At 41.1% G+C, this 24,906-nt stretch overlaps 1 protein-coding gene and 1 long non-coding RNA gene across 4 annotated transcripts in view; one reads left to right on the top strand and one right to left on the bottom strand.

Annotated features, from left to right (window-relative positions):
• The window catches only part of RAPGEF5 (Rap guanine nucleotide exchange factor 5), a 135,607-nt gene that overhangs the window by 8,695 nt on the left and 102,006 nt on the right, over window positions 1–24,906 (bottom strand). For both annotated transcript variants that reach the window (XM_074195455.1, XM_074195454.1), the window contains 7 exons: window positions 22,505–22,627; window positions 21,527–21,705; window positions 16,334–16,424; window positions 14,042–14,092; window positions 12,858–12,945; window positions 4,952–5,016; window positions 703–757 (listed from right to left, as the gene is read on the bottom strand). In XM_074195455.1, the coding sequence (XP_074051556.1) occupies window positions 703–757; window positions 4,952–5,016; window positions 12,858–12,945; window positions 14,042–14,092; window positions 16,334–16,424; window positions 21,527–21,705; window positions 22,505–22,627 (652 nt within the window). The remainder of the gene's footprint in view (window positions 1–702; window positions 758–4,951; window positions 5,017–12,857; window positions 12,946–14,041; window positions 14,093–16,333; window positions 16,425–21,526; window positions 21,706–22,504; window positions 22,628–24,906) is intronic.
• On the top strand, window positions 634–11,985 carry LOC141494359 (uncharacterized). Of its 2 annotated transcripts, XR_012470417.1 has the most exons (4): window positions 641–682; window positions 1,203–1,557; window positions 2,263–2,399; window positions 11,650–11,985. It is a non-coding gene; the product is annotated as an uncharacterized LOC141494359 (long non-coding RNA). The 2 variants fall into 2 exon arrangements; XR_012470416.1 differs by having other exon boundaries at window positions 634–1,557.

Below are 24,906 nucleotides of genomic sequence, written 5' to 3' on the forward strand. Positions count from 1 at the left end.
GTGGTTGGCTGGTAGCCTGACTCTCTCAGAGGGGACAACTGCTTTCCCCAGGCTGTCCATCTGTTACCTCTGCTTCATGATAGTGCCAGCTCTTTTTCTCATCATGTGTGGCTCTGAGGATGCCTTTCTGCCCTTTTTTTTTTGCATGCAAGTCATTGCTAATATGTTCCCTGCCCCCATTCCATATATCTCTCCAGTGCCCTTGGAGTCACTTGCAAATTGGATTCTGGGGAGATCACACTGTTCCTTGAATATCATGGAACATTAGAAGAAAAATTGATGATTAAAAAAATGGGAGTTTGAGACAGACAATAACTTGATATCATCCACTGGAAGGATTGCTCAGTGTCTCCAATGTAATCCAGTCCATTTGCTTTGCCTGACTTAATCCTGGACCCAATAGAATGGCTCTGTTCAGTGCTTGCCTTGCTGCATGGACTGATGGAAAGCCAATCCACCTGCATCCCATGGTCTAGGCCTGGATACTTTTACTGATTAGAGTAGACCAACCAGAAATAATAAGACATGGGCAGAAGGAAAGGAGAAATGGACATGGGTGACTGCCCCACCCCCTCCTTCTACCTCACAATGTATGAATGGGACTAAGCTTCACATCATTGCCAGAAACACATGTCATGCCCACCACACAGAACCCTGGGCAATAGACTGCCTACACTGCCAGGTAAGACTGGGATCACTCACCAAACTGGTTATTCCGGCAGTGTCTCAGGGACCGGACGGTATCTGCAATCATGTGCTGAGGAAACAAAGGAAAATTACATAAATGAATGGCCAGATGCTCATCCTAATCCCCCCCAAGCATTGAATCCATATCCAGCTCTAGCCTGGCACCAGGGAGAAGGAGACAGAACCAAACCATCCAGAAACAAGGAGCTAAAAGTCTACGGGTGGGAGGGAGAGAGATTCAGAGACCACCAAGGAGTAAAGGGCACCTAAGATGAACCTTAAGCTACATCTTCCTGCCATGTGAACAACTTTCTGATTAGCTGATTGCCCATTCTTCAGTATTAGACATTCTAGGACCTCAGCACTAAACAGCAGTGGAAGACATCTCCCTCTGTCACCATTCATCCCACATAGAATTACCAGAAGAATCCTTCAATGCCACTTTCATCACATAGTTCTTCTTCTGAGACTATTGTCTCCCTAAATGACCAAAACTTTTCCATTTTTTTCCTCAGATGGTTTTTTTGGGTGTCATTATCAATATATGAAGTACAGAACTGTGGATACAGTAGACTATCAGTTCGAAGTCTTCTCTAAAAAGAAAGGGATGGACAAAACTATGTTGGGCTAATACATGGAGCTGAAGTACCCAGAAGATCACAGAAGACAAATGCCAAGGAAGAAACCAGGAATCAAAATACCAACCATTTAGCTGACAAGACAAATGAGATCTATATGGAAAGAGGCAAATTTAACCTCCTAAACATCATTGACACTTATGCAATGAAACATGCATTTTTGATGGGAGTCTGGAAAGAGCAGCTGATTCAAAAGGACCAAAATGGGTTAAAAAAAACAGTATATGGCCAGGTGAGCAAGAAGTGTTTTATATTGTGAAGATATAATCCTATAATCCTATGTAAAAATCTAGGAAACACAGGAATAAATAAGGGAAAGCATTCGGATAAATAGAAAAGGAGTTAAATAGAAACAAGACTGTAAACTGAGTGTGCTACAGACTCCCTGGACAGAAAGACGTAGAAGAATAGGCATGGCATTGAAGAGGCAGAGGTCTTTCATGACCCAGACATACATGCTCTGGAGCATTTTCTCTCTAACAAAAGCAGGGTAGGAAATTATTTCTTGACTTGCCTTACTGGCTATTTCATCCTTTAAAAGGTTGGGGAAACAAAAATGGGGTCTGATTCTCAGGACTAATGAAGAGAATTGGTTGATGATGACAAGGGTGGCAATCTTTATTTTCATCTTATTTATTTTAATTGTACAAACAACTATTTGTTACTTATTTCTCAAACATGGAAAGAGACATGGAAGGCACCTCACCGGTAGCCTATATTAGGTTTCTAAAGGAAGCTGTACCTAACTCCTATTTGAGAGTGTATTATTCAATTTCCTTCCTTCATCTGACTCATTTTCCCAAGCACGGTTTCCTCTTTTTTTTTTTTTTACTATGGCGCCAAGTTGATGAATATTGTGGACTACCTATCCTCTGGGATAGCACTGTCTGAGGTACTGAAATCTGAATCCAGATTTATAACTTGTGTTTTCCTCAAGGAGCAGGATAGAGAAGAAGATATGAGGAAAGATAATGCTTTGAATATTGGGGAATGAGAAGGAAATGGAAAAAGAAGGCCTTGTTCTACCTTCATTATCTACTAAGAGGAAATTGCAGTTTAGCTCTGGTTTTAAAGGTAAGGATGTGGACACAATACCAACTGGAGTAGACTAGCTTGCCAAATTCTGAGATTTGGGAGGCATTGGAATTAAAGGACTGGATTATGAGATATTGGCTGCCCCCCCCCCCCAATGATTGGTGAGGCAGTATCAGAAAGAAGCTGCAGAATTATGGGTGTATATGTGACCTTCAAGATAAAGCTAAAAGTCTTAACTGAAAATTAAGCACTAATAAATTCAATTGTAAAGATCCTTTCTGTCTTTCTTTTGGAAAGGATGTTAGCTCAAGACCCTATGACATGCTGAGCCCTGCCACAGTCTTAAAATATTGTCTGAAAGTAGGTCTATTTGAAGCTAAAGTCACAAATAATTTTGAAAATCTTGCTCATTGTCCTTTACTCTTGGCAGTAATTCCTACAATAAATAGAAGATGATTTACTCTCAATGAGCAAGGAGTTTGAGTTAGTGAGAGAAATGCTCACATGGACTTCCAGAAAGGAATGGGCACCCGAGTAGTTTGTCTCTGTTTCCTGGATCAGGGAATAATCATTTCATGATGGAGAAAAGTGAGAAGGAGAAGAGAGAGAATGAATGGAAGTAGAGGATGAGGAAAAGGAAGAGGGAAAAAAAGCAAATGAGTAAATTCTGAATGTCTCTGCTTATCACATGGAGACTTGTTAAGAGGGAACTCATTGGGATATTAAAAACAATTTTAGAAACTTGATCTAAACAAATCATCTCAAAGCCTTTCTGAAGTCTAAGGCAGGCCAGGCTATTGAAAATGTTGAACATTTATTTTAGAATATGTAAACTCCTGGATAATAGCCTACTTGCTTTGAATAGGTTAAATTTAGGATGGGTTTTTGAAAATGTGTCTCTATATCACTTAGAGTGCGCTAGGGCTCCATGTAGAATACATAAGCAAAGGTTTGACATTCACTCATCTGAAAGAGTTGAAGCATAATTTTGTGTTTTAAATGAACACGGCATCATATGCCTCTTTGCAGCATGGTTGTTATGATGCCCTGTTGATTGTACCTATGATTTAGTTGAGTCAAAGACTAGGTTACTAATATAGTGCCTAATTATCGTATTATGCTGCTGGGAAAAGATATTTGTTTTATGACATGATTTCAAAGAGGCTTTGTGATAAACAAATATACAAATGAAAAATGAGAGACTGTTTGGGTACAAACATTGGGAGGTTTCCAACCAAGTGGAACGAGAGCTGAGCATGGCTTTGAATCTGGGCTCTGATACTATTATGGGCAGGTCAGTCATCCAATTGAATATTCTCATGTTCCTCATTTGTAAAACGGGGATAATGACAGAGGTACATTGTGGTGGATAGAAAGGTGAGGCTTTAGAGTCAGGGAAACTGAGGTTTAAGCTCTACCTCTTCTGTATATTAGCTGTGTGATTATGAGTAAGTCACCTAAGCCTGTCAGCCTTAGTCTTCTCTTATAGAAGAGAGACAATAATTAGGGGAAAGACAGTGAAGTATATGGGATTAAGGGGCAGGTCCTAGCACCAGAAGGACCTAAGTCCTTTAACTCATGCTTGGTTGGGAATCTCTCTAAGACCTGCTGTGCAGAAATGAAAGATGTTACCCTATAAGGCAAACAGTATCAAAGCATTTCATACCAAATGTACCTTTTTTTCCTCTTTCTAGAAAACAAGAAAAGAGTTTTTGAAATTCTTAACCTCTTTCTAAAGTAAAAAAGATTTATCTCATGTCTTGGAGATTTTGTTCCTAAGAAAATCTTCAGAAATCCTATTTTTAAGCCCAGACTGACTAGGCTCCCACCACTGCTAAATGTGTGAGACAGGGCCAGGGCCCTATCCACTCTACCCTGTCAGCTTTTCTCTAATACAGGGTATGAAGGCCTGGAGCTTCCTTCACTTGAGGCTTAGAATGCTTCACTGATGACAAGTCACTTTGAGAATTATACAAATACATTAACTGTCCAGACAAGGCTAATTCCTAATTTAAGGAAAACTGACCCGGGTGCCAAAATTCTAAGTTCTCTTATACATAGTAGGCATTTAAGCAATGTGAATTGAATGAATGAATAAAAGTTCCCTAGCTTTTACTAATAAAGAAGTTCTCCAGTTTCCCCAGAATAAGAGAGGCACTTGTTTCCTCCCTTTTCCCAGCTACCGCCATAACAAATGATACAGAGAATGAAGGTATCCCTTTGGGTGGCTACAGAAATGCTCTAAGAATCTACTTAGTTGTTAAGGGCTTTGGGAATAGAGAGGAGGGGATGTTCATAAAACAGTAAAAGTGTCCAGTTTCCACCCCAGCCCCAAGGATTTATCATTTCTAGTTCATTAATGCCAAAGTTAATCCACTTTGATTCCATTTTTGTGAACCAAAAGCCACCTTAATGTTAGTAGAATCTCATGGATAGATCTGCTCTTGGATTTGTTTTTGTCTGATGATACTACTTGGGTGGCCCAGAACCTGAATGAAAGGGAATCCTATAGACCAAGAGCCTAGAAAGGAAAACACATGCTGCCCTCCCAGTGGGAAGGACTTTGGATTTTGGTTTGGGGGCTTACGTACCAGTTTCTCAAAATTGACGAGGTTATCCAAGAAAGTTTTATTTCCTTCATGGATGAATGTCACATCTGAAATTCAAAACAAAGAATATATACATATCAGATTAGAGGAGAGAACGTACTAGAAATCTTGGTATAGGAAAGTATATGTTGGAAACATTTAAGAAGCATGTATATAATGCTCTAGTCTGGGAATTGAAATTGGTGAAATGCCAGCTATTGTTTGTCCTTCGTTCTCGAGGAAGATCAGGACATCAAGGAGGGGATGCCAGGACAAGCATGTGGACTGGATTTGGGTGAGGGGGCTTTGCTAAGTCATCAGCCTTACTTTCTTCTCTGGAACCATCTAGGTACAGTGGTCAGATGTGGATCAAGATGACTGGAGATAGCCCTGGATGTGAGGTTTGTGAGGGTTAAGTGACTTGCCCAAGGTCACACAGATAGCAAATGTGAAGTATTTGAGGTCATATTTGAACTCAGGTCTTCCTGACTCTTTGGCTAAGTACCAGTTAGGTGTTGCCATAGTGTACAGAACAGTGGGCCTGGAGTCAAGAAGAAATTTACTGCGTGACCCTGGGCAAGTCACTTGACCTCTGTTTGCCTTAACCCACTGCAGAAAGAAATGGCAAACCACCTCAGTATCTTTGCCAAGAAAACCCCAACTATAACATCGGGGGGCTACGGTCCACAAATCACAAAGAGTAAGATACAACTGAATGACTCTACAACAACTATATGCTCTGTGAAAACAAGGATAAAGACAAAACAGTGTCTGGCTTTGAGAAGCTTCCATGCTACAGGAGTGGGAGTGCGGAGAAATGCCTACAAAGATGAGTGAGGAAGTGATGGCACTAGCAAATGGGAATTACCAGGATATTTGCCACATATTGGAACAGGATGAAGCCAGGAAGATCTGAGTTCAAATCCAGTCTCAGATACTAACTGCATGACCCTGGGCAAATCATTTCACTCTATTTGCCTTAGTTTCCTCATGTATAAAAGGGAGAAAATAACACTTCCCTTAAATTGCTCTTGGGGGATCAAATGAGATAACCATAAAGTGCTTAGGGTAGTATGTGGAACACAGGACTATAGAAATGTTATTATTATTATTATTATTATTGAGCTGGTGCTATCTGAACTGGACTTTGAAAGAAGCTAGAGATTAGCAGAGGCAGAGTGAAGAAGGAGGAGCATTCAAGGAATGGAGCACAACCTGACAAAAGACATGGCCACTGGGGCTGGAACAGCAAGTGTGAGAAAAAGCAAGAAAGCCAATAGTGTTTAGGAAGGGTATAAAGAAGAATAAAGTCGGAACATGGAATAGCAAATATATCATTTGGACTGGAAAGTAGAGGACATAGTGTGCTGAAGAACTGGATTATCAATAGCCTTGGGAGCTCAAGCTGGAGGGAACCTCAGAGAGCCTCTGCTCCAAGATGTAGCTTTACAACAAAGCCAATGAGTGCTCCACCAGTCTTCACTTGAAGATTCCCAAAGTAAAGGGAAGCCCCTTTCCTCCATCCCACTTTGAAAGGGCTCTCAGCACCAGCTGCTAGCTCCTACTCTTGCCTTCTGGAGCCAAAATGGTTAATTTGAAACCTTCTATCTAATAGTCCTTCAAATATTTCAAGATGGTTCTCAAGTTCTACTCCCACTCCCCACTCTCAACTTTCCTTCTTTGGGTTAAACATCCCACTTCTTCTACCTCATGTTCATATGGCAGTAGCTTTGAGCTCTCGGCTGACTCTTCTCTGGAAAGAGATGTGTTTTCTTGCTTATTAATAAGAGATGTGGTACTCAGAAATCTATCAAACTCTGTATATGGCTGACCAAGACAGAAGATAATAGACTATCACCTTCTTATTCCTAAAGCCAATGCCTCCCAAAGTGGTCTAAGATCTCATTAGCTTTCTTAGCCACCATTTCACACCAGTGTTCATTCAACTCATGGTTCACTAAAACCCCCATTTTTTTTTCAGATTAACTACTTTAACAATTTTTCCTCATCTTGTTAGTTTCTCAAACCTAAGCCTAAGACTTCAAATTCCTCCCCATTAAATAGCTTATTAGAGTCAACTTAATCGTTTTTAGATCCTCTGTCTTCTAGAGGCTTAGCTGCCCCATCCAACTTTATTTAGATCACCTGCAAAGCTTTTTTCCAAATCTCTGCATTTACCAAAAAAAAAAAAAAATGAAGGCCAAAGAGTAAAGCACAGATCCCCGAGGCAATCAACTATAACTTTCCAAAGTAGCATTGAACCATTAAGGAATACTCTTGAGAGAAGCTATTCAACCTCTTTAATATCCACCTAAAACTATGAATAAAAATCAATTCCACTGGCATAAATGTATACTTCCTAGTGACATTTAACAAATGGGCTTTATCCATATGTCATTGTTTTTTAATAATTAAAATCCAAATTACTGCATTGTACTTCTGAGTTTAGGCTTGCAAAGGATTTTACATGCATAATTTCATTTGCTCCATATAGCAATCCTAGGACATAGGTACTATTATTGCCATTCCTGTTTTGTAGATGAGAAAACCAAGGTTCAAAGAGGTTGTGCTTTGCCCAGGGGCCATGTTGTTAGCAACTGTAAGAAAAAGATTTGAACCCAAGTCTCCCCTGAATGACTGAGATCATATCTACTAACTTTAGCTTATAAGAGGACTGAATTGTGAAATTTCTAGTCAAGATAAGAGCATAGACTCTCACTCTTCCATGCAGAGATGAAATTGCATCTTTTAAGATGTACTAGCATTGCATTGACATTTATTTTCTCTGTTGAAAATGGGGCAGCCCCTGAGCTGAGACAAAGCATTTTGTATCTTGGGCAAGGACCGAAGGACTACCTCTGTCTCCCGGTGAATGCAGAGCAAGTACTCACAAATGAGGTTTGTAACCGTGGTGTCTGGATACAGGCACATCTTGCAGGATTGCCTGTCAGATCTATACTGTCTACTCATTACATTCTGCTGAACTCACCTGTCCTAGCTCCTATCATAGATGAAAGACACTACAACAGAGTATCATTTACAGAAGCCTCATTGTGTTGGGTAGCATTCCATAGAAAAAGAGAATTCTCTGTGAATAACCTGTTTCCTTTCATTTTGGCTTGTTGACCTGAATAGGTGGCAATCCCCTATGATCAGTGGATGATAGTAGTGAGGAAGGAACTTAGAAATGACTGCTCTAATCTTCACTTCTTATAGATGAGGAAACTGAGGTCCAGAAAGGTGAATTCACTTCTGCCAAGTAAGTGACAGAGCCAAGGTTCAAACCCAGTTCTTGCCTCCATATCTGACTCTTTGTCTTTATATGACAGTTTCCATCTCCCCTATGCCCAACTCTTTTGGGGGATGGGCCTTTCACTTTCAAGCTTCAAGAGACTTTGAGACCTCATTTATCACAAAATATGTCTTTATGTGCTACAGAGAGCACCATATTTAAGTATTAAAAATGCTGGTGTTTATCAAAGAGAATATTAAAATATATCCTCTCATCCTTCCTGCATGCACCACTCCCCCTTCTTGTAGGTAGCAGAATGTACAGGAAGATGTGTTATTTGAAATTAGACTGAAGAGCTAAGTGAGAGTCCTAAAATGCTTTGCTAATCTTTTTTAAAAAATGAGTAAATGTAAAGTAAATCCTAAAGAAGAAGGGAACAGTAAGAGCAGGGGGCTATTTAAGAAATATTAACTTGACAGGTCTGCAGAGGATGAATTGGAGGAGATACAAGGTACAGGGATGGCAAACATGGAATACTACAGTGGTCCAGATGAAAGGGCTTGGAGAAGAGACCATATGAATGGAGAGTAGAGTTTGGGTGGGAAAGATTCCATTGGGGTTAGAAGCAATGGCAAGAGGAATATGGGGAACTGAAAGGAGGATAGTCCCCTCAGTAGAAGTAGTTGTAGTGGTGGACTTTGGAGAAGGGATGAATCCGAGGTCCCTGTGTATGGGGTAGATAATGAGTTCTGTTTGAGATATGTTAAGTTTGAGATGCCTAGGTGATATCATGAGTCCACAAAAATATAATTAACAAAGTGTAGGGTGGTAGAGAGTTGAAAGCAACCAAATGACTCAGTGGGTAGAGTGCTAGGTGTGAAGTTAAAGGCTTAACTTGAGCCAAAATCTGGTCTCAGACACTTCCTAGCTGTGTGACCCTGGGCAAGTGACTTAACCCTCTTTGCCTCAGTTCCCTCATCTGTAAAATGAGCTGCTGAAGAAGGAACTTGAAAACCCCTCCAGGATCTTTGCCAAGAAAAATGATTGGACAGTATTGGTGTTGACAGGGTCCCAAGGAATTCAGACATGATTGAATGATTACACAGCAAGCAGAGTGTAGTGGTAAGAAATTTGTTGGACCACTTTGTGGTGAGTGCCTTGGGGATTCTCAGCAAGTCCTATAACTCCTCTAAATCTCAGGCAACTTTCCAAGACTAGAGTGCTGGAGAGGAGGTTTGCTCACCAGGGAACTAGAGATTGATAAAATCCCAGGGTTAGAGCCTCAATGACAACAAACTTTGTTAAAAGCCTGAATGTTGATTGAAAGCTGTCACTCAAAAGAGCCATTCCAATAAGCCCAAGTAATCCAATTCCATCAAACCAGTGAGCACATTTTCCTAATTAAAAAGATTCCTGAGGAACTAGACACTAATTACAAATTAAAGTTGGTAATTTGGAGAAAGGCAAACCCAGAAACAGAGAGAAGGGAGAGAGCAGAGATTAGATGGTTGGGGGGAAGAGAGAAATGGAGGGGGGGTGAAGGAAGAATGCTGCCTAACTCACCAGCAAAAAAAAAAAAAAAAGATGTTTTCAACTTTGATTGAAAGATTTAATTTCAGACCATACTTGTTTTAACTGAAGGATGTCCCTCCAGGCATGAGAAATTCTATGTCACGTTTCTTGCTAACCTGCCGTCCTCTTCTAAATTATTTTTGATGCCAGTGTTAGCAGCTTTCAAATGGGGGCAGGAGGATTGGGACCAAAGATTTGTGCCTGCCCAGGTTTGTTGTCAAATTGACAGAAACAAATCAAGATGAAGGAACAATAACCGCAAAATGCTGATTTAAACCTAGAGAAGGCGTCTAATTAAAAACCAAATAGAACATTTACTCTCTGCTCGTTCCTTTAAGATGAAGGTAGATATTTGCGGGGGGAAAATTAGAAATCTGCTTTGCTGCCAACGACAAAGCATAGATAAACCCAGTGGAGCAGAAAATTGCATTCCGTGCTCAGATATAAGGGTGACACACCAAATTTTATTAAGTATTTGGGGGGGGGATGGAAATCCAAGCTTAGTTTTTCAAAGGGTGCCCATGTGCAGTGGGGAGCTGAGCTTCATTTGAGTTGAGTTTAAAAGAGGTTGTCAAGGGCTTTCTTGTAACTTTAAAAATTATTTATTGCTTCCAATAAAACCTTTCAGACTCAAATCTGTTTCATTTCCAGATGCGTCCCCACTCTTTCTCTGCTCTCCACCCCCCCCCCCGCCACCATCTCCCATCACTTGTTCATATGGAAGCTCAGTGACTGCAGGGTTGCCTAGGGCTCCTGCCTTTGGGTTAGTAAATAAAAATCATAACCCTGAATGATGAGAGTTTAAAATAAAACACTTGAAGAATCCAATGAACTTTAGCAAAAGAGGTTAAGTGGCCAGATGCCATCTCTTTATTGGTTCCATTTCAGGTCAACAAAACTTTTTTTTAAACCTTTAACACCCTGGGATTGCTTGGCTCAGTGTCCCTACTGCCCTATGCCCATTCCATATAGATTAACCTTCCATATATGATGGTCATATATCATTGTTGGAGGATGCTGTCAGCTCCTATGGCTAGGACCCCCCCTGAGCTCTCCTTAGGTTCAGAGAAAGGAGGAAATCTGTTGCCCTGAGGTGGGAGCCAGGCCAATTCACAAGATCTCATTAGGTAAGTTAACATAGGCCACAAACATGTATGATCCAATGCAACCTCGGCAAAGGTGGGCATTCTGGGAGAACAGCACTGTTGTACACCTCAGTTGGAATTTTACTGGGAAGAGACTGGTAAGTTGGGGGATGAAGAGCTTACTTTCATTATGGAAGGGGTGGTATGGACAAATGAACGGAAGCAGGAAAGAGCAGAAAGAATGAAAAGTTGGGCTAGAATCAGATAGGGAAAGACCTTGAATGTTAGGCAAGGAGTTTAAACTTTAATTTCCCTATAATGGGACTCACTGAAAGTGTCTGAGCAGAGGGGCACCATGACCAGGAAGCAGCTGGGTAAGATTTGGGAATAGGACAGCGTGGAGCCAGAAGGATGAGGCAGGAGGCTCCACTGATGGAGTGATGGGAAATGTGGATGTAGAAGAGAGCTTTTGGAGGCTGTGCCAAGACCAGAGCCACAGGACCTCACAGGGCTTCCCTATACCCACTCCTCAGCCCCTGCAATTTGGATGTGACCTTATCATTTCACTGGAACTGCTCTCCCCAAGGTTGCCAGCACTCCCGGGTGCCAACTTCGCTGACTTTCTCTTAATCTTCCCCACCAATATCTCTGCTACTACAAATATCTCCTCAAATGGGTCCTCCCTCAGCAAGTAAAAAGCATACCTTCCTATGCAATATTCCTATGATCACTGGCAGATTATGGCAATCACATTTAGAGTTAAGAGGTGACCACGCAGCATCATTAACCATAGGTTTCTTCCTTTATTCTAGTGTTCCTGCAATCTTCCTGATGAAAGGTTCTATTCTGCACCTGTTTTTATTGGAAGCACATTCTGTGGAGAAGGAATCATTGTGGCATCATTGAGGCAAAGTGCTCCAGTACCAAGATCTAGTCTGGCTTCTTGCTGTATGTCCTGGGGTACCCCCACCCCTTTACATTTATGACTGGAGGTTTACTCAACTGGACAATGAAGGGACAGATTGAATGAGTATTAAGAGCCTTAAACAAATCTATCATCCTTGGTTCCTAAGATCTTAGAAATGAGACGAATAACAAGACAATGTAATCTTACCGGTCCCACATTCTGTAAATTTGTTGTTCAAGCATTTTTCAATTGTGTTCAACTCTTTTGTGACCCCATCTGGGATTTTTCTAGGCAAAGATACTGAAGTGCTTTGCCATTCCTTCTCCAGTTCATTTGGCAGAGGAGGAAACTAAGACAAACAGGGTGAAGGGACTTGCCCAGGGTCATATGGCTAGTAAGTATCTGAGGCTAGATTTGAACTCAGATCATTTGGCACTCTTGTCCACTGCAGCACCTAACTGCCCTGTTACAAAAGTTACAAAGTTACAAAAACCCAATACCTGGGGATTTCCCCACACACACACACAATTAAGGTATTTTGACATAACAGAAGTCAGCCGGCCACTGTTCTTTTCCAAGAGTAAACACAATGAGTTTTCCTAAATTTCACCCCTCTATCTACATACAAATTAAGCAATATGAAAACATTATTTCCACTTTACAGGTGAGAAAACTGAGGTTGTGAGAGGTCAAAAGATTTGCCTTTGTGCAGTCATGAATTCAACTTTAGTTCTTTCCTCACTCCAAGTCTGGCCCTTGTGTGGGACTTTTAGTCTGGAAAGGTTCACTGGTTATTGAAAGTAAATTGCCGGGCGGCTAGGTGCCACAGTGGATAGAGCACCGGCCCTGGAGTCAGGAGTACCTGAGTTAAATCCGACCTCCGACACTTAATTATGACCTAGCTGTGTGGCCTTGGGCAAGTCACTTAACCCCATTGCCTTGTAAAAATAAAACAAACCTTAAAAAAAAGTAACTTGCCCAGGGTCACTGGACAGTAAATGGTAGAGGCCAGACTCAGATCTAGTTTACCCATTTCAAACAGTCCCCTCACCACCCGAAGGCGGAGCCAACGAAAAGAGAGAATTAGCACTCATGAACACCAGAGAGGATTACCTTTAAGCAGAAGAGGCATGAAGGGGATTTTAGGAGGCTTCATTTTTTTGAATGCATCTCTGTAGGCTTTATGATTCAGGGAAGGGTCCTGCAGAACCATTGAGGAAACAAAGAGAAAATGAATGAGATATAAACATTCAAGAACCACTTTAGTCTCACAATGTAAAGGTTGTTTAGCTATAAACAGCTCCCTTTTGAGGATGGAGGAGATTGTGAATTTTTTTTTTTGAGAATCAATGCCCCAAACAGTGAACAAAACCCATACAGCTGCTTCTTGTGAATGGCAGATGACTTTGGAAAGTCTACCTTTTGAATGCTCTTAGGCTGGTCCCATGTGAAGAGCTGAAACTAGAAATTCCTGGCTTAGGGAGGAGGTGAATAGGTGGGTGGGAAGGCTCATGTGGCAGTCTGTCATTCTAGAACATCATGGTTGGGTAGTTAGGTGGGTGCAAGAAAGGAAGTGTCCAGCCCTTGGATAAGGCCATGGATAAGGCCATGGAACTTCTATCCCAGAGGGAGGCTTGGCAGTAAAGGAAGTGTTCCCAGAATATGGACACCATCACCACCACCATGAAGGCAAAGCGGTCAGAGAGAAGAAGCAGTCAAAGGACAGTACTACTGAAGTCCTTGAAATTTCCCACCCTAAGGAAATCCCTAGCTACTCCCTTCCCTAGCTGGGTCTCTGCCTCTATGGATTCTACCTCACTTTTCTTTTTTTCAGTCTAATTTCCATTATCAGGGTTCCCTTGAAATACTGTTGCTACATCTTCAAAGAAAAATCCACCTCATTGATCCACAGACACTTCAGAGAAATAATGAAAACCCACTGGCATACTCTAAAAATATTCTCTAAATAACATTGCAAAGTTCCCCAAATAATTCTAAAAATGGGAGAGAGCCAAGGGCAAGGTATCTGTTTGTTTTCCCCTTTCATTCTGTTTCACAGTTCAAGGGAGCTTTGGGGAATGACAAAATATTTCTTCTGAAAATCATCCCACAAAGCCCATTCTCACACCTTTCCACACAGAATGGACATACTCAATCTCTGACACTACCTCCCTTCAAACTATAAGCTGTTTCTAAAACAAGGAAATAACTCCCAGAGAATTTCACATCACAGAGAGTGAAGTAAATGGTCTAAATGCAGAAAAAACTTAAGACTTTGAATGGATGTGACTACTTACCGTTAAACTCTCCAACTCTGAGAAAAGTTTCTTAAACTTCCCAGGGATTTTCTGGAAGAAAACCAAGAGGGAAAATAAGTCAAGGGGTTCAAAGGAGGTTTTTTGGTCAAATTCTGAATCCATGTGTTAAGTTTCTGAACATAAAAACTTAGTGAACTGTGTCCCCAATAAGTCTCCATTTCTTTTCCCCCATGCTTTTAGCATAAAAGCCTTGACAAATATCATTGAATATCAGAGAGTATAATGGCTGTTCATTCAGAAATCTATCCAGTCTCATTAAACATTCTACACAATGATGATTATTTAATGAAAACTTCTTGGGTTTCAATTCCAGCCCCTAACTTTGATGTATTCTCTATTTGTCTTTAATAGTCATGTTGAGCTTGTAATAAAAATGTAGGCTGACATCTTCTAGATAAACAGCCTAATTGGCTTTCAAGGCAGTGAGTGAAAATGCCAGAAATTATGTCCTCTGGTCTACTGGTCCAGTGAAGCCTGAGACAGATCACTGAGTTTGAATATCTAGGCATTTTAACAGGTAGTCAAGAAGGTAACCAAACCAAAAGAGAAGTTCAAACTAGCCTACGAGAGAGCCCAGTGGGCATCTTGGGGAAAGTCTGGCTATGTGCCTAGGACAGGCACACAAATGAGCAGGTCCTCCTGGGAGGGGTGTGAAGGTATACTACCAGATATAAATACTCTGAAGAGAAACCTGATTTTGTAGGTATGAGGTTACCTGGATCTTCACAGATTAGATATTATTTTGGAGAATGGTTATGTCTGAAAGATTCACCTCCCTTGTGGCTAACCTGGCAGTAAGTCTCTTGGAGTTGAGATGGGATCTTGGGATGATAACATTACAGGTCATTTCCTTCTTTACTCAAAACATTTCCATTCAACCAATATTTCTTGGGTGCCTCCTGTCGGGGGCCCTGTCCTTGGTGCCAGAGACTTACAAGGACAGATTTTTTCTAGATGTTTTCTAGCTATGAAATCAGAATATCTCTTAGGTATGACTAACTATGACTCAACAGGTTATCCTTACTGGTGGTGTAAGTGGAGATATAAGAGTACCTGAAGTGGCATCTCATGGAAAGGGGATTAGAAAGGCTCTGTTTGGTATCCAGGAGCAGATCTAAGAACAATGGGCTAAAGTTACCATGAAATCAACTGAAGCTCAATGGCTACCAAAAAAACCTTGCCAACAAATCTGTATAAGGGTAGAATGGATTGTTTCAGGGGGGAAAGAACTCCCAATTTGTGAAGGTCTCCAAGTCAAAACTGGAAGGTCGTTATTGGGTATACTACAGTAAGGGTTTCTTTGTGTTTATGCCATCATCTCTTTTACCCGTCAAAGTCTAGGGTACTGTGATAACTCTATAGGGTTATAAATATATCATTGATTCCAAGAAAGTCACTACTCCCTCCTCATCTCTTGAAGAATTTCTTTGGCTTTTTCTTTCCTTGGGGATGGGGGAAGGAAGCTTAGAGAAGCTAGGATTATATGACACATCAGCAGTACATTCATTAGACTCCTGAGGTAGGATGGCAAAGGGAAGGACATGAGAGTCAGTCTCGAAACCAGAAAGATATGGGTTCAAGTCCTCCTCTTGTACATGTTGGTTGTGTGCCCTTGAGTCCTGTTAAGGATTCTATGTGCCATTAATCTCTTACTGATCCTTAATAGATTATTGAGGTTGTGCTCGCTAATCTGCATTAGTAAATGGAGCTTCACCCCCTGGAGATCCTACAGGTATATCTTCTATACCCTATACCCTGAGGGGGAACTCACAGAAACCAGAATTATTTGAAACACAGGATGTGTTTTTAGACATTTTAGTCTTTTCTTTATTACAGATTCAGATTTCTTTGACTATCACTTTCTAGTTGATATCTGTACATTAGTTGCTAGCTTTGGGGATCATTAATTGATGTAATTAGGTCATAGTTAATGCAGATGCATTTATCATTCATTAAAACAGAAATAGCCAGAATGAAAATATTAATCCCAGCAGAACTGACCCTACATAAGATTTCTCATCTTTCAATTTCTTTCTTTCCAAATCACTCTAAGTTGCAATGTTCTCTTTTTCAACAAATGGAAATCTTTTCTCATATTACAATACAGGTCTTCAGAACTCAATCCATTTACTTAGCAATTCAATAATGGGATATATCCACATTTTAAAGGTGTTGCAATTGAATCTTACCAAAGGAAGTCTTTTCAGGAAAACCCTTCCCACTCTGGTTAAAGCAACCCTACTAATGGTTCTCTGATCTCAGGCTGCTTACCTCCCAGGTCTGAGACAGTCGGCTCACTGATGCAGTGTTGAGACCCATTACAATGGCAAAGAAAGAATTCAAATTTCTTTGGGCTTTGCAGCTGTCAGAATAAAAGGAAACTGATGTCACTTTGAGGTCAATGTCCATTCTTTGGATAATCCCAGAACTGAAAAGGTGCAAAGGATCTCCTTGGCCCCTGAGGTCAAGCATGGGGAGCTGAGAGGGTCCTCCCCATAGATGTATCCACTTCTGACCACTGAAGTGATAGACGAGGGAGCACTTCAAAAACTCCCAGAAAGCTTTCTCACTTACTCACTTTGTTAATGATAATAGCAGATAGTTGCCACAATTAATGTTCAGATTTTTTAGAGTTTGTAAAACACTCTCTTGTACCAGCCCCATATGGTAAAGGTCAATGGGCATGCCATTCTTTTTCTTTGCCCCTAATTATTAGAAGAATATTCCCAAATATTTCACCAGATAATCCACTTTAGAAATCTGGGACTTCTAAGCACTCTGGAACCAATTTCCATCATCCCTCCCTCCCCTCCCCCTTTCCTTAGAAATGTGACAGAAGGCATCAAGCTTTTCATCCGCCTTTATCACTTGTCCTGCAAACCCTGCTTAGAACATTCCCCACAGCTGCTTGTTCTCATTCTAAGGAGTCATGAATCAACCTCTTGTTTTCATTTTTGTTTCCAGTAAAGATCTCATCACTCCATACAGCTCATCTGCAACTTGTATTCCCTTTCAAACCTATATTCCATTTGTCTCCATCAAAATAGCTCCAGGGTAGAGCCATAATAACATGAATATTTATAATGGACAGCTATCGAAATGCTTTTCATAAAGCTATGCTCCTAATTCAAACTCTTAAATATGATATACAGACTCATTTCAACAAATCTTTATTGGGGACCTACTTTGTACTAGATAATATATAAAGATTAAGACATTATTCCTTGCCCCCATGGAGCTTGTCATCGAGGACGTATAAGGCATATAAATTCACGATTGTGCTGCCAATAGATACATGAGAAGTGGATTAGATTTGAATTCCAAAAGTTGAGGAAAGATCAAGTAAGATTTCATGGAAGACAAAGCATTTGAAGTGGGCTTTCAAAGATGGGTGGGATGAATGAATGACTATTTTAAGTATAAGGAACAGAGTGAACTGAGGCACAGAGACAGGAAGGTGGGAGGCATGTGAAGGGGATGATGAATAGTTTAATATGACCGAAGGAGGGATGAGGGAGGAGAAAGGGGTATGAAATAAAGCTTGAAAAGTAAGGAGATGCCAGTTAGGGCCCTGAATGTCAGGTTAAATGGGTTGAATGTTACTGGATAGGTAATAGGGGGAGATTGAAGGATTTTCAGCAGAGAACTGGCATAATCAGATCTGGAACTAGACATGATTAATCTATTAGCAGTACAAAGAATGACGAGCATGAGAATAGAGTAAGGAATCTATGGCAAAGGGCTGAGAGGGTGGCAAAGCTAGTATGACCACTGGCACAAGGAACATACTTTGATGAATAAGGGCAGGAGGAATGACATTCTATAGTAGAGAGAGGGACTCGAGAACATCACTGGGATGAGACCACTACTGGAAGACTACCAGGTGGTGGTGAAGAACAACTCACCCCCATCCGCCATCTTGTGTATTCCTAATACAACTAATGGTTCCTAATAAGCAGATGGTAACTATTCTATTGTTCATTCTCTGCTATCAGTGTTGTCAGGGTTCTCTAAATCTGACACCCTGAAGACAAAATTCCAGTCTCTGGGCCATTAGTATTATCTCAGTATGGGGTTTCTCAAAGTTAGTCTGAGTCTACTATTTCTGAATTGACTGACAACTACCTTTACTCTGGAGTAATTCCTTTATCCCAACATCTTTTCTTTCTCTCTCCTTCATCCCTAGTCCCATATGCAGGATGAATAAGTGAAGTCATAAGTTAATATCTCCCAAGTGCTTCACAACGTTTCTAACTCAACATGTTTCCTATATTCCTTGGATCACAGATTAAAACAACAGATTAAAAAAACAACAGCATTTATAATAGCACTTTGAGGTTTGCAAAGTGTTTAACAAGCATCTCATTTGATCTTTATAGCAACCCTAGGAGGTAGGTACCATTAATTTCCCTCCATTTTACAGATGAAGAAACTGAGGCAAATAGATGTGAAGTAATTTGCCAATCAGGGTCACACAGATAATAAGTGTCTGTGGCCACATCTAGACATGTCTTCCTGATTCCTGGCTCAGCATTCCATCTACTGCACCACCGAGCTATCCCTGATGTCACTTTGGAAGGAACCACTCAGTATCATTGTCTAGAACAGAAAAATGTGTCCCAGAGAGACAAAGTGATTGACCGATAGCTTAGATGACTGAAAAGTGACTTGAACGGGTCTTTTGATTCTTCATCCAATACCATTCCCTTCTGTCCCAATGCTGCCCAACCAAGGACTTTTGCTTTCACATTCTCTTTTTTCCTCTCTCCTTTTCCTGGTTTTTCCAATGAACTATAAGAACTCTGGCTCATTGTTATAACATATTTTTAAGTGTTCATAGAATATCACTCAGAAAATATTCAACTACTTGGAAATTCTAAATCTTTCCCCATGAAATACATGGTCTCATTCTTTTTCTTTTTGAAGGCAAAATCAATTTATAATGTTATAAGAACATGCCCAAGAGTCCCATAGGATGTGAAAGCAATTGGCTGGATAGGCCGTGATATTGCCTTGGCACCATTAGCACCCTAGTCCTGGACCTGATTCCTCAAAGGTGTTTAATGGATGTCTGCTGATCAACTGGTGGATCTGCAGGGTGGACACAGTGCCAACACTCTCCACAAGGTCAGGGATCCTTTCCAGTTTTAGCAATGACAAATTAGCTGCCCTCCACATGACCCTCTATGTATTCCCTTCCATTTATCCAGTCTGTCTTGTTTTTACAAGTTGTCCATGTGTTGTTCCTTCCAGTAGAATGTGAACTTCTTGAGGGCAGGGATTGTTTTTGTCTCCTTTTTTTTGTATCCTCAGTATCCAGCACATAGTAGGCATTGAATGAAAGTTAATGAGTGCCTAATGATTAGATGTCCTTTGTGTATGCCTTAAATTTAAACTATTGGCTCAATCAGAGCTGGAGCAATAATAACATTGACCTCTTCAATGAACCCCTTGCGTATCTGATTAAGGTAGCTTCACCCCCAATCCCCACAAAGAGGGACAACCAAGACTGAAACTGCCTGTTCAAAGAGGGAAACCCTCCCACAAGGTAGGGTAAAAAAATCCTCTGACACTTGAGAGCCTATTCCTGGGCTACCAATGTATTGCTCCTCCCACAGCCCTACAGAGTAATGAAAAGTTTGTGAGATGCCTGCTCATTGATTTTTTCCACCACCCTGATAGATAAGTGCTAATTTTCCCCATTTTACACATGAAGAAACTGAGGCTTAACTGGGTTAAAGACCATTTTCCCAGAGTCAGAGAACTAGCAAGTAACCAAGATGGAATTTGGTCTGGGGTCTTTCTGATCCCCAACTTCAGCACCCTATCCACCTCACCACACAGCCTCTCCCTCTAGTTCCAGGAAGGGTAATAATAATGAAAGTTTGAAAGACTGTGATGACCACAAAATCAGACTTCAACCACTGACTCGTTGCTTGCTCTAGGTTGCTGCTCAGCAAATTCTCCATTGGAGGAACAATTATTGGAGAAAACGAAGTCACCTTATCCACCAGAATTGGAGAGGGAGAAGTAAAGGGGGATGTGAGGCTAAGGATTCATTGGCTATGAGCAAGAATATATAAAGAGGATGTCAATGAGCAAGGAGAATATGTTTCTTTGTGTAAATGACTAATTTCCCTTGGTTATTCCAACTGGAATAATAATAAGGAAATTAAGGCTACATTTCTATTTGCATTTGGAAGGACAGAGTGTGCCTTTCAATAGCGCAAAAGAAAGGGGCCAGATGGAGAAGAGATACTCCAGTGACACTGCCCTCAAGGCAGGGATCTACTTACCCTGGGACTTGAGCAAGATGGCAGTGAGATTGACTGTCCCTTTCTACTAATAGCCTCATCCCTTGACAAATTTCAGAAGATTATTAAAGCAAAAGGGCTGAGACAACCAGGGATGTCTCAGGTCACATTTTGCATCAACAGTATTAGGGGAATCATAAATGGAGGTCCACACAATAATATCTATTTAAGAAAAAGTCTCATGTTGGGAAAAGATTCCAAGCAGAGACATGTATGGGAGGGCTGCTTTGGGCAGGCAAGGGCCCAGGGGAGTCCTGGGATACAGAGAGTCCCAAAGATAAGCTCCATTTCCCCCAGGCAATGGCTGCAGCTGTGTTCTCCTCACTGCATTTGTCCACAGTTGGCATTCAAAATCTAATAGCAACAGTGTAAGAATTGGAAGGTGACTGAATGAGGGCTAGCCCCAAACCTTTCATTGTATAGTACGGAGATGGTTGCTTGGGAGGATGGACAAGTGGCCGACCTTAGGCTTTGGACCTTTTGGTTTTGAAAGATTCATCAACCCCACCATATAAAAGAGTGATGAAAGGCACAGCCTTCTCAGAGATCATTGAAGCATGTTAAGGACTGAACCAAGGGCTAGGGGAGGAAGAGGAGGAAGAGAGCATAGTTAAATGCTTATCAGATACCATTCCATTGGACCCTCATAATAACCTTATGAGAAACCTATGGATTTCTCTAACCCAATCTCAACATTTATCACAACGTGCAAATGTTTCAAATTTTTTAAAAATGGTGAGTCCAAACTCAGCCAAGTCCATTAGCACCCTAGGGTAGGTTTTGACAGCTAGAAGGTGATAATGAATGCCTGTTGATTGATTAGTCAATCTGCATTGTTGGAGACAGTGTCCACACTCTCCAGTAGGTCAGGGATCCTTTATTGTTCTATAGTGAGGTCAGTATGATGTAATGGAAAGAGAGGGCTACCCAAAAAAACGGAGTGCACTGGCTTGTTTTACCACTTCCTGGCTGAGGGCCCTCTACAAATCATTCCCTTCTTCTGGCCTCAGTTTCCCCATATGTAACATGAGAGGTTTCCAAGGTTTGGAGTTTTTTGTGTTCTAGATATGGGGATCTTGGGGTTCATCCCAAAGCCTTGCCCCCTGCCTGGGCACTCCCTTTCCAACACATGCCCAGGGCTCACACTTACTGAGCAGCAATCTTGATGAATTTTTTCACCAGCTGCACACGTTTACAGAGCTGACTGCAAAGCAGGATCTCTGTGGCCACCCACAGCTGGACTTCATTGCATCTTTGGAGCAGGAGACTGAGGTTCACCGTGTTCTCACTGCTTCCTTGTCGGCTGAACGTGAAGTAAATCAGCTCTTGCTGTGAGGACAGAACAGAGATTTAAAGGCTGGGTTTCTTTTTTTCTTCCCTTTCTGTTAGAGGTGGGGTTCATTGCTACATCATTTGAGGGTCATGACATTGGACACAAAGTGCCTTCCTCAACTATAAGGTCTACAACTGAGCATGGGCAGTCCCTTAGAGAACACAGAGGGGGAAAATAAAGATGTTCACAGAGGAGGAAGAAAGGTTCCTCCTTAAAAATAAAGAGATGAAATCTGAGAATAAAGAGGGAGTAATGAAAAATTTATGATGATACTTGATTAAAAGCTTTAAAAAGCACCATAAAAATGTTGGTTCACATGATATCTCTTTTTCCACTCTCCAAATACCCACTGGCTATTCACCATACACAGCATCCTTTCTACTGCCTCGTTGACTTGACCCAAATGTCCCCGCTCCTGGTTTGCTTTCCCTCCTCACCTTGGTCTTCCTTTCAAGCACATCTCATCTCATATATCTTCCCTCTCTCTCTCTCCCTCAAAATTTACTAGGTACAAGTAGCTTCCCTACAGTACAATACAAGCACCTAGAGGGCAGAAGAAGCCTGTTTTTGCTTCATTTCTGTATGTCCAGGGCCTGGAATGGCATCTATCATAGAGTAGTTGCTCAATGAGCATTTGTTGAATAATATTAAGAATATTTCAGATGGACCAGATGACACCAAAGGTCCCTCCCAACAATTTTAGGACACCCTGGAGATCCTTCCCCAGGATCCTCACTGAATTTGGGGCTCTTTGGCAAATTGCTCCCACCACCAACTTTTCTCACCAGTGCTTACCTCATGAATTGAATTGAACAAGCTCCAATCAAAGTTCATTAATTCCATAGCCAGGTCCCATGTGTTCATTCCCAGTATCCTCAGTGACCTTTGTTGGGATTCTTCGCTTTCAACCAGTGGGCTCTAAATTGATTGGCAGAAGCAAAGGGATATTGAGCAACTCCCAAATGTTTCTTGCTAAATTAGTTACCCTACGGAAGCCCTGACAATCATCTTTCATGAGTGCACCTAATATTTTTTTTCCCATCTGTTCACCTTCTATGAGTTACAACCTATTTGGGAAGCAGGCTCAGAAACCAGAGAGTGCGATCAATGATTTCTGATTGAATTAGCCCCTCTCTCTCACACACACAATATAAAATCTGATTATAGGACCCTGCCCCTAGAGTAAGATAATAAAAGCAAAATCCCTGAAATCACTCTCATTCTTCATCAGCATGAGAATGTGGACCATTGAGGAAAATGGAAAACCAACAAAAGGAAGGCCATGGGCCATGTCCATAAATCTGGACGTGGGTTGTACATAGAATATGTTTCATGTTCTTTACCTTCTATGAACAAGGAAAATGGTATGAAAATGTCAATGGACTGGGACAGAAAGCAGGAGGAAATCCAGACTGCATAGAAAATTGGTACTAAAATTAGCTTTGTAGATCTGAGCTATTTACTGAGCATCATTAGACATAGAGTTGGACTGATTTTCTCTAGATAACAGAAAAAATGACTTCTCCTCTCTCTGCTCTGCCCACCCCACCCTCCATGTGAGCTCTATGGTCATTGCACCACTCTGAAATTTGACATAGGAAATTAGATGGAGGACATCTGACTAGCCTATCCTGACTGAGAATACTTTGGTGGCCCCTTTCCAAAACTGATTAATATCAATAAATCACAACACCACTTCTCCCATGAAGGACCTTCATCCCTGGGTTTTCCAAGTTATCAATCTATCAATAAACATTTATTAAGTGCCTACTATTTACCACACTGTGCTAAGTATTGGCTTATATACATGGAAACAAGATATAACAGTGTTAGTTTCCTCCAGGTATCAATTCCTTCTTTATGTTTGAAAACATGAATTAGATGCCTTCTGTATACCAGACATGGAGGCACCTAATACCTGTTTTCTGAATGAAGAAATTCATGTAACATAGAAATGGTCTCATTTTTATTTTTAAAAGTTCATTTACATAAAAATGGGTATTAGTAGAATCAGAGACCTTCTAAATAGGAACTTTTATTACACAATTTTAAAGCTTCATCATGTTTTCATTTCATAGAAGTATTTTCTAGGGGCAGCTAGGTGACACAGTGGATAAGAGCACCAGTCCTGGAGTTCAGGCAGACTTGAGTTCAAATCCGATCTCAGACAGTTAATAATTACCTAGCTGACTGACCTTGGGCAAGTCACTTAACCCCCCCAATGCCTTGCAAAAAAAAACACAAAAAAAGTGACTTCTATATGCTAGGCTTTGGGAATGACAATCCTCCCACACTCTATTGGGGGAAATGTAATGAACAGACAGGAGAAATTTGGAGGAGAAAGAGCCTAGATACCTTGGGGGATTCCAAAAGGTGGCTGTTGTTCTGACCCAAGGCAAAATTTCCCTTTAGACTTGGCCAGCTATCCAACAGTTGCCTAATATTCCCTCTGTGGAGCTCTCCAATGGGCTAAGGTAGACTCTGAGTCCACAGTACAGGTCAACATTACCCATTCTGCCTCCACCACAGGCAATTATGAAATACCTGGAGTGTGTCTTTGATCTTTTTTTTTTTTTTTAGTTTTTGCAAGGCAATGGGGTTAAGTGGCTTGCCCAAGGCCACACAGCTAGGTAATTAGTAAGTGTCTGAGACTGGATTTGAATTCAGGTACTCCTGACTCCAAGGCCAGTGCTCTATCCATTGCGCCACCTAGCCACCCTGTGTCTTTGGTCTTTTACAATCCTTTCCATTTCCTTGCCTAGATGCTTCATGTTGTGCAGGATCTCCTGAAAGGATTCCCTCCCTTAGACACAGAACCTCACCTGTCCTCAAAGTTGACCTAATGGTCTATTCCTTCAGGACTCTACTCCCTGTTTTCCAAAAGGATCAATGAATTTGTGCTAGTGACATCACACTTATGCATTTGGAAAGCAGAGGCAGGTATATTTGGAAAGCAGTCGTCTTGGCAGTCAGACAACTCATCTGTAAAATGCAGGTATAACAGTGCTCATTCCCACATTACCCTCACTGTCCTGGGCTGAGGTACCTACATCCCAAGGTCATGGGAAGGCTCAAATAGAATAATAGATGTGATGTACACAATTTAGAGCAAGATGTTAAAGTTAACTTTCACTCTGATGATGTAAGCATCAGTTTTAAACCCATGAACCAATGAGAAAATTTCTAACTGAAGCATC

Source organism: Macrotis lagotis, chromosome 7 (genome assembly GCF_037893015.1).
Source record: "Macrotis lagotis isolate mMagLag1 chromosome 7, bilby.v1.9.chrom.fasta, whole genome shotgun sequence".
Lineage (NCBI taxonomy): Eukaryota > Metazoa > Chordata > Mammalia > Peramelemorphia > Peramelidae > Macrotis > Macrotis lagotis.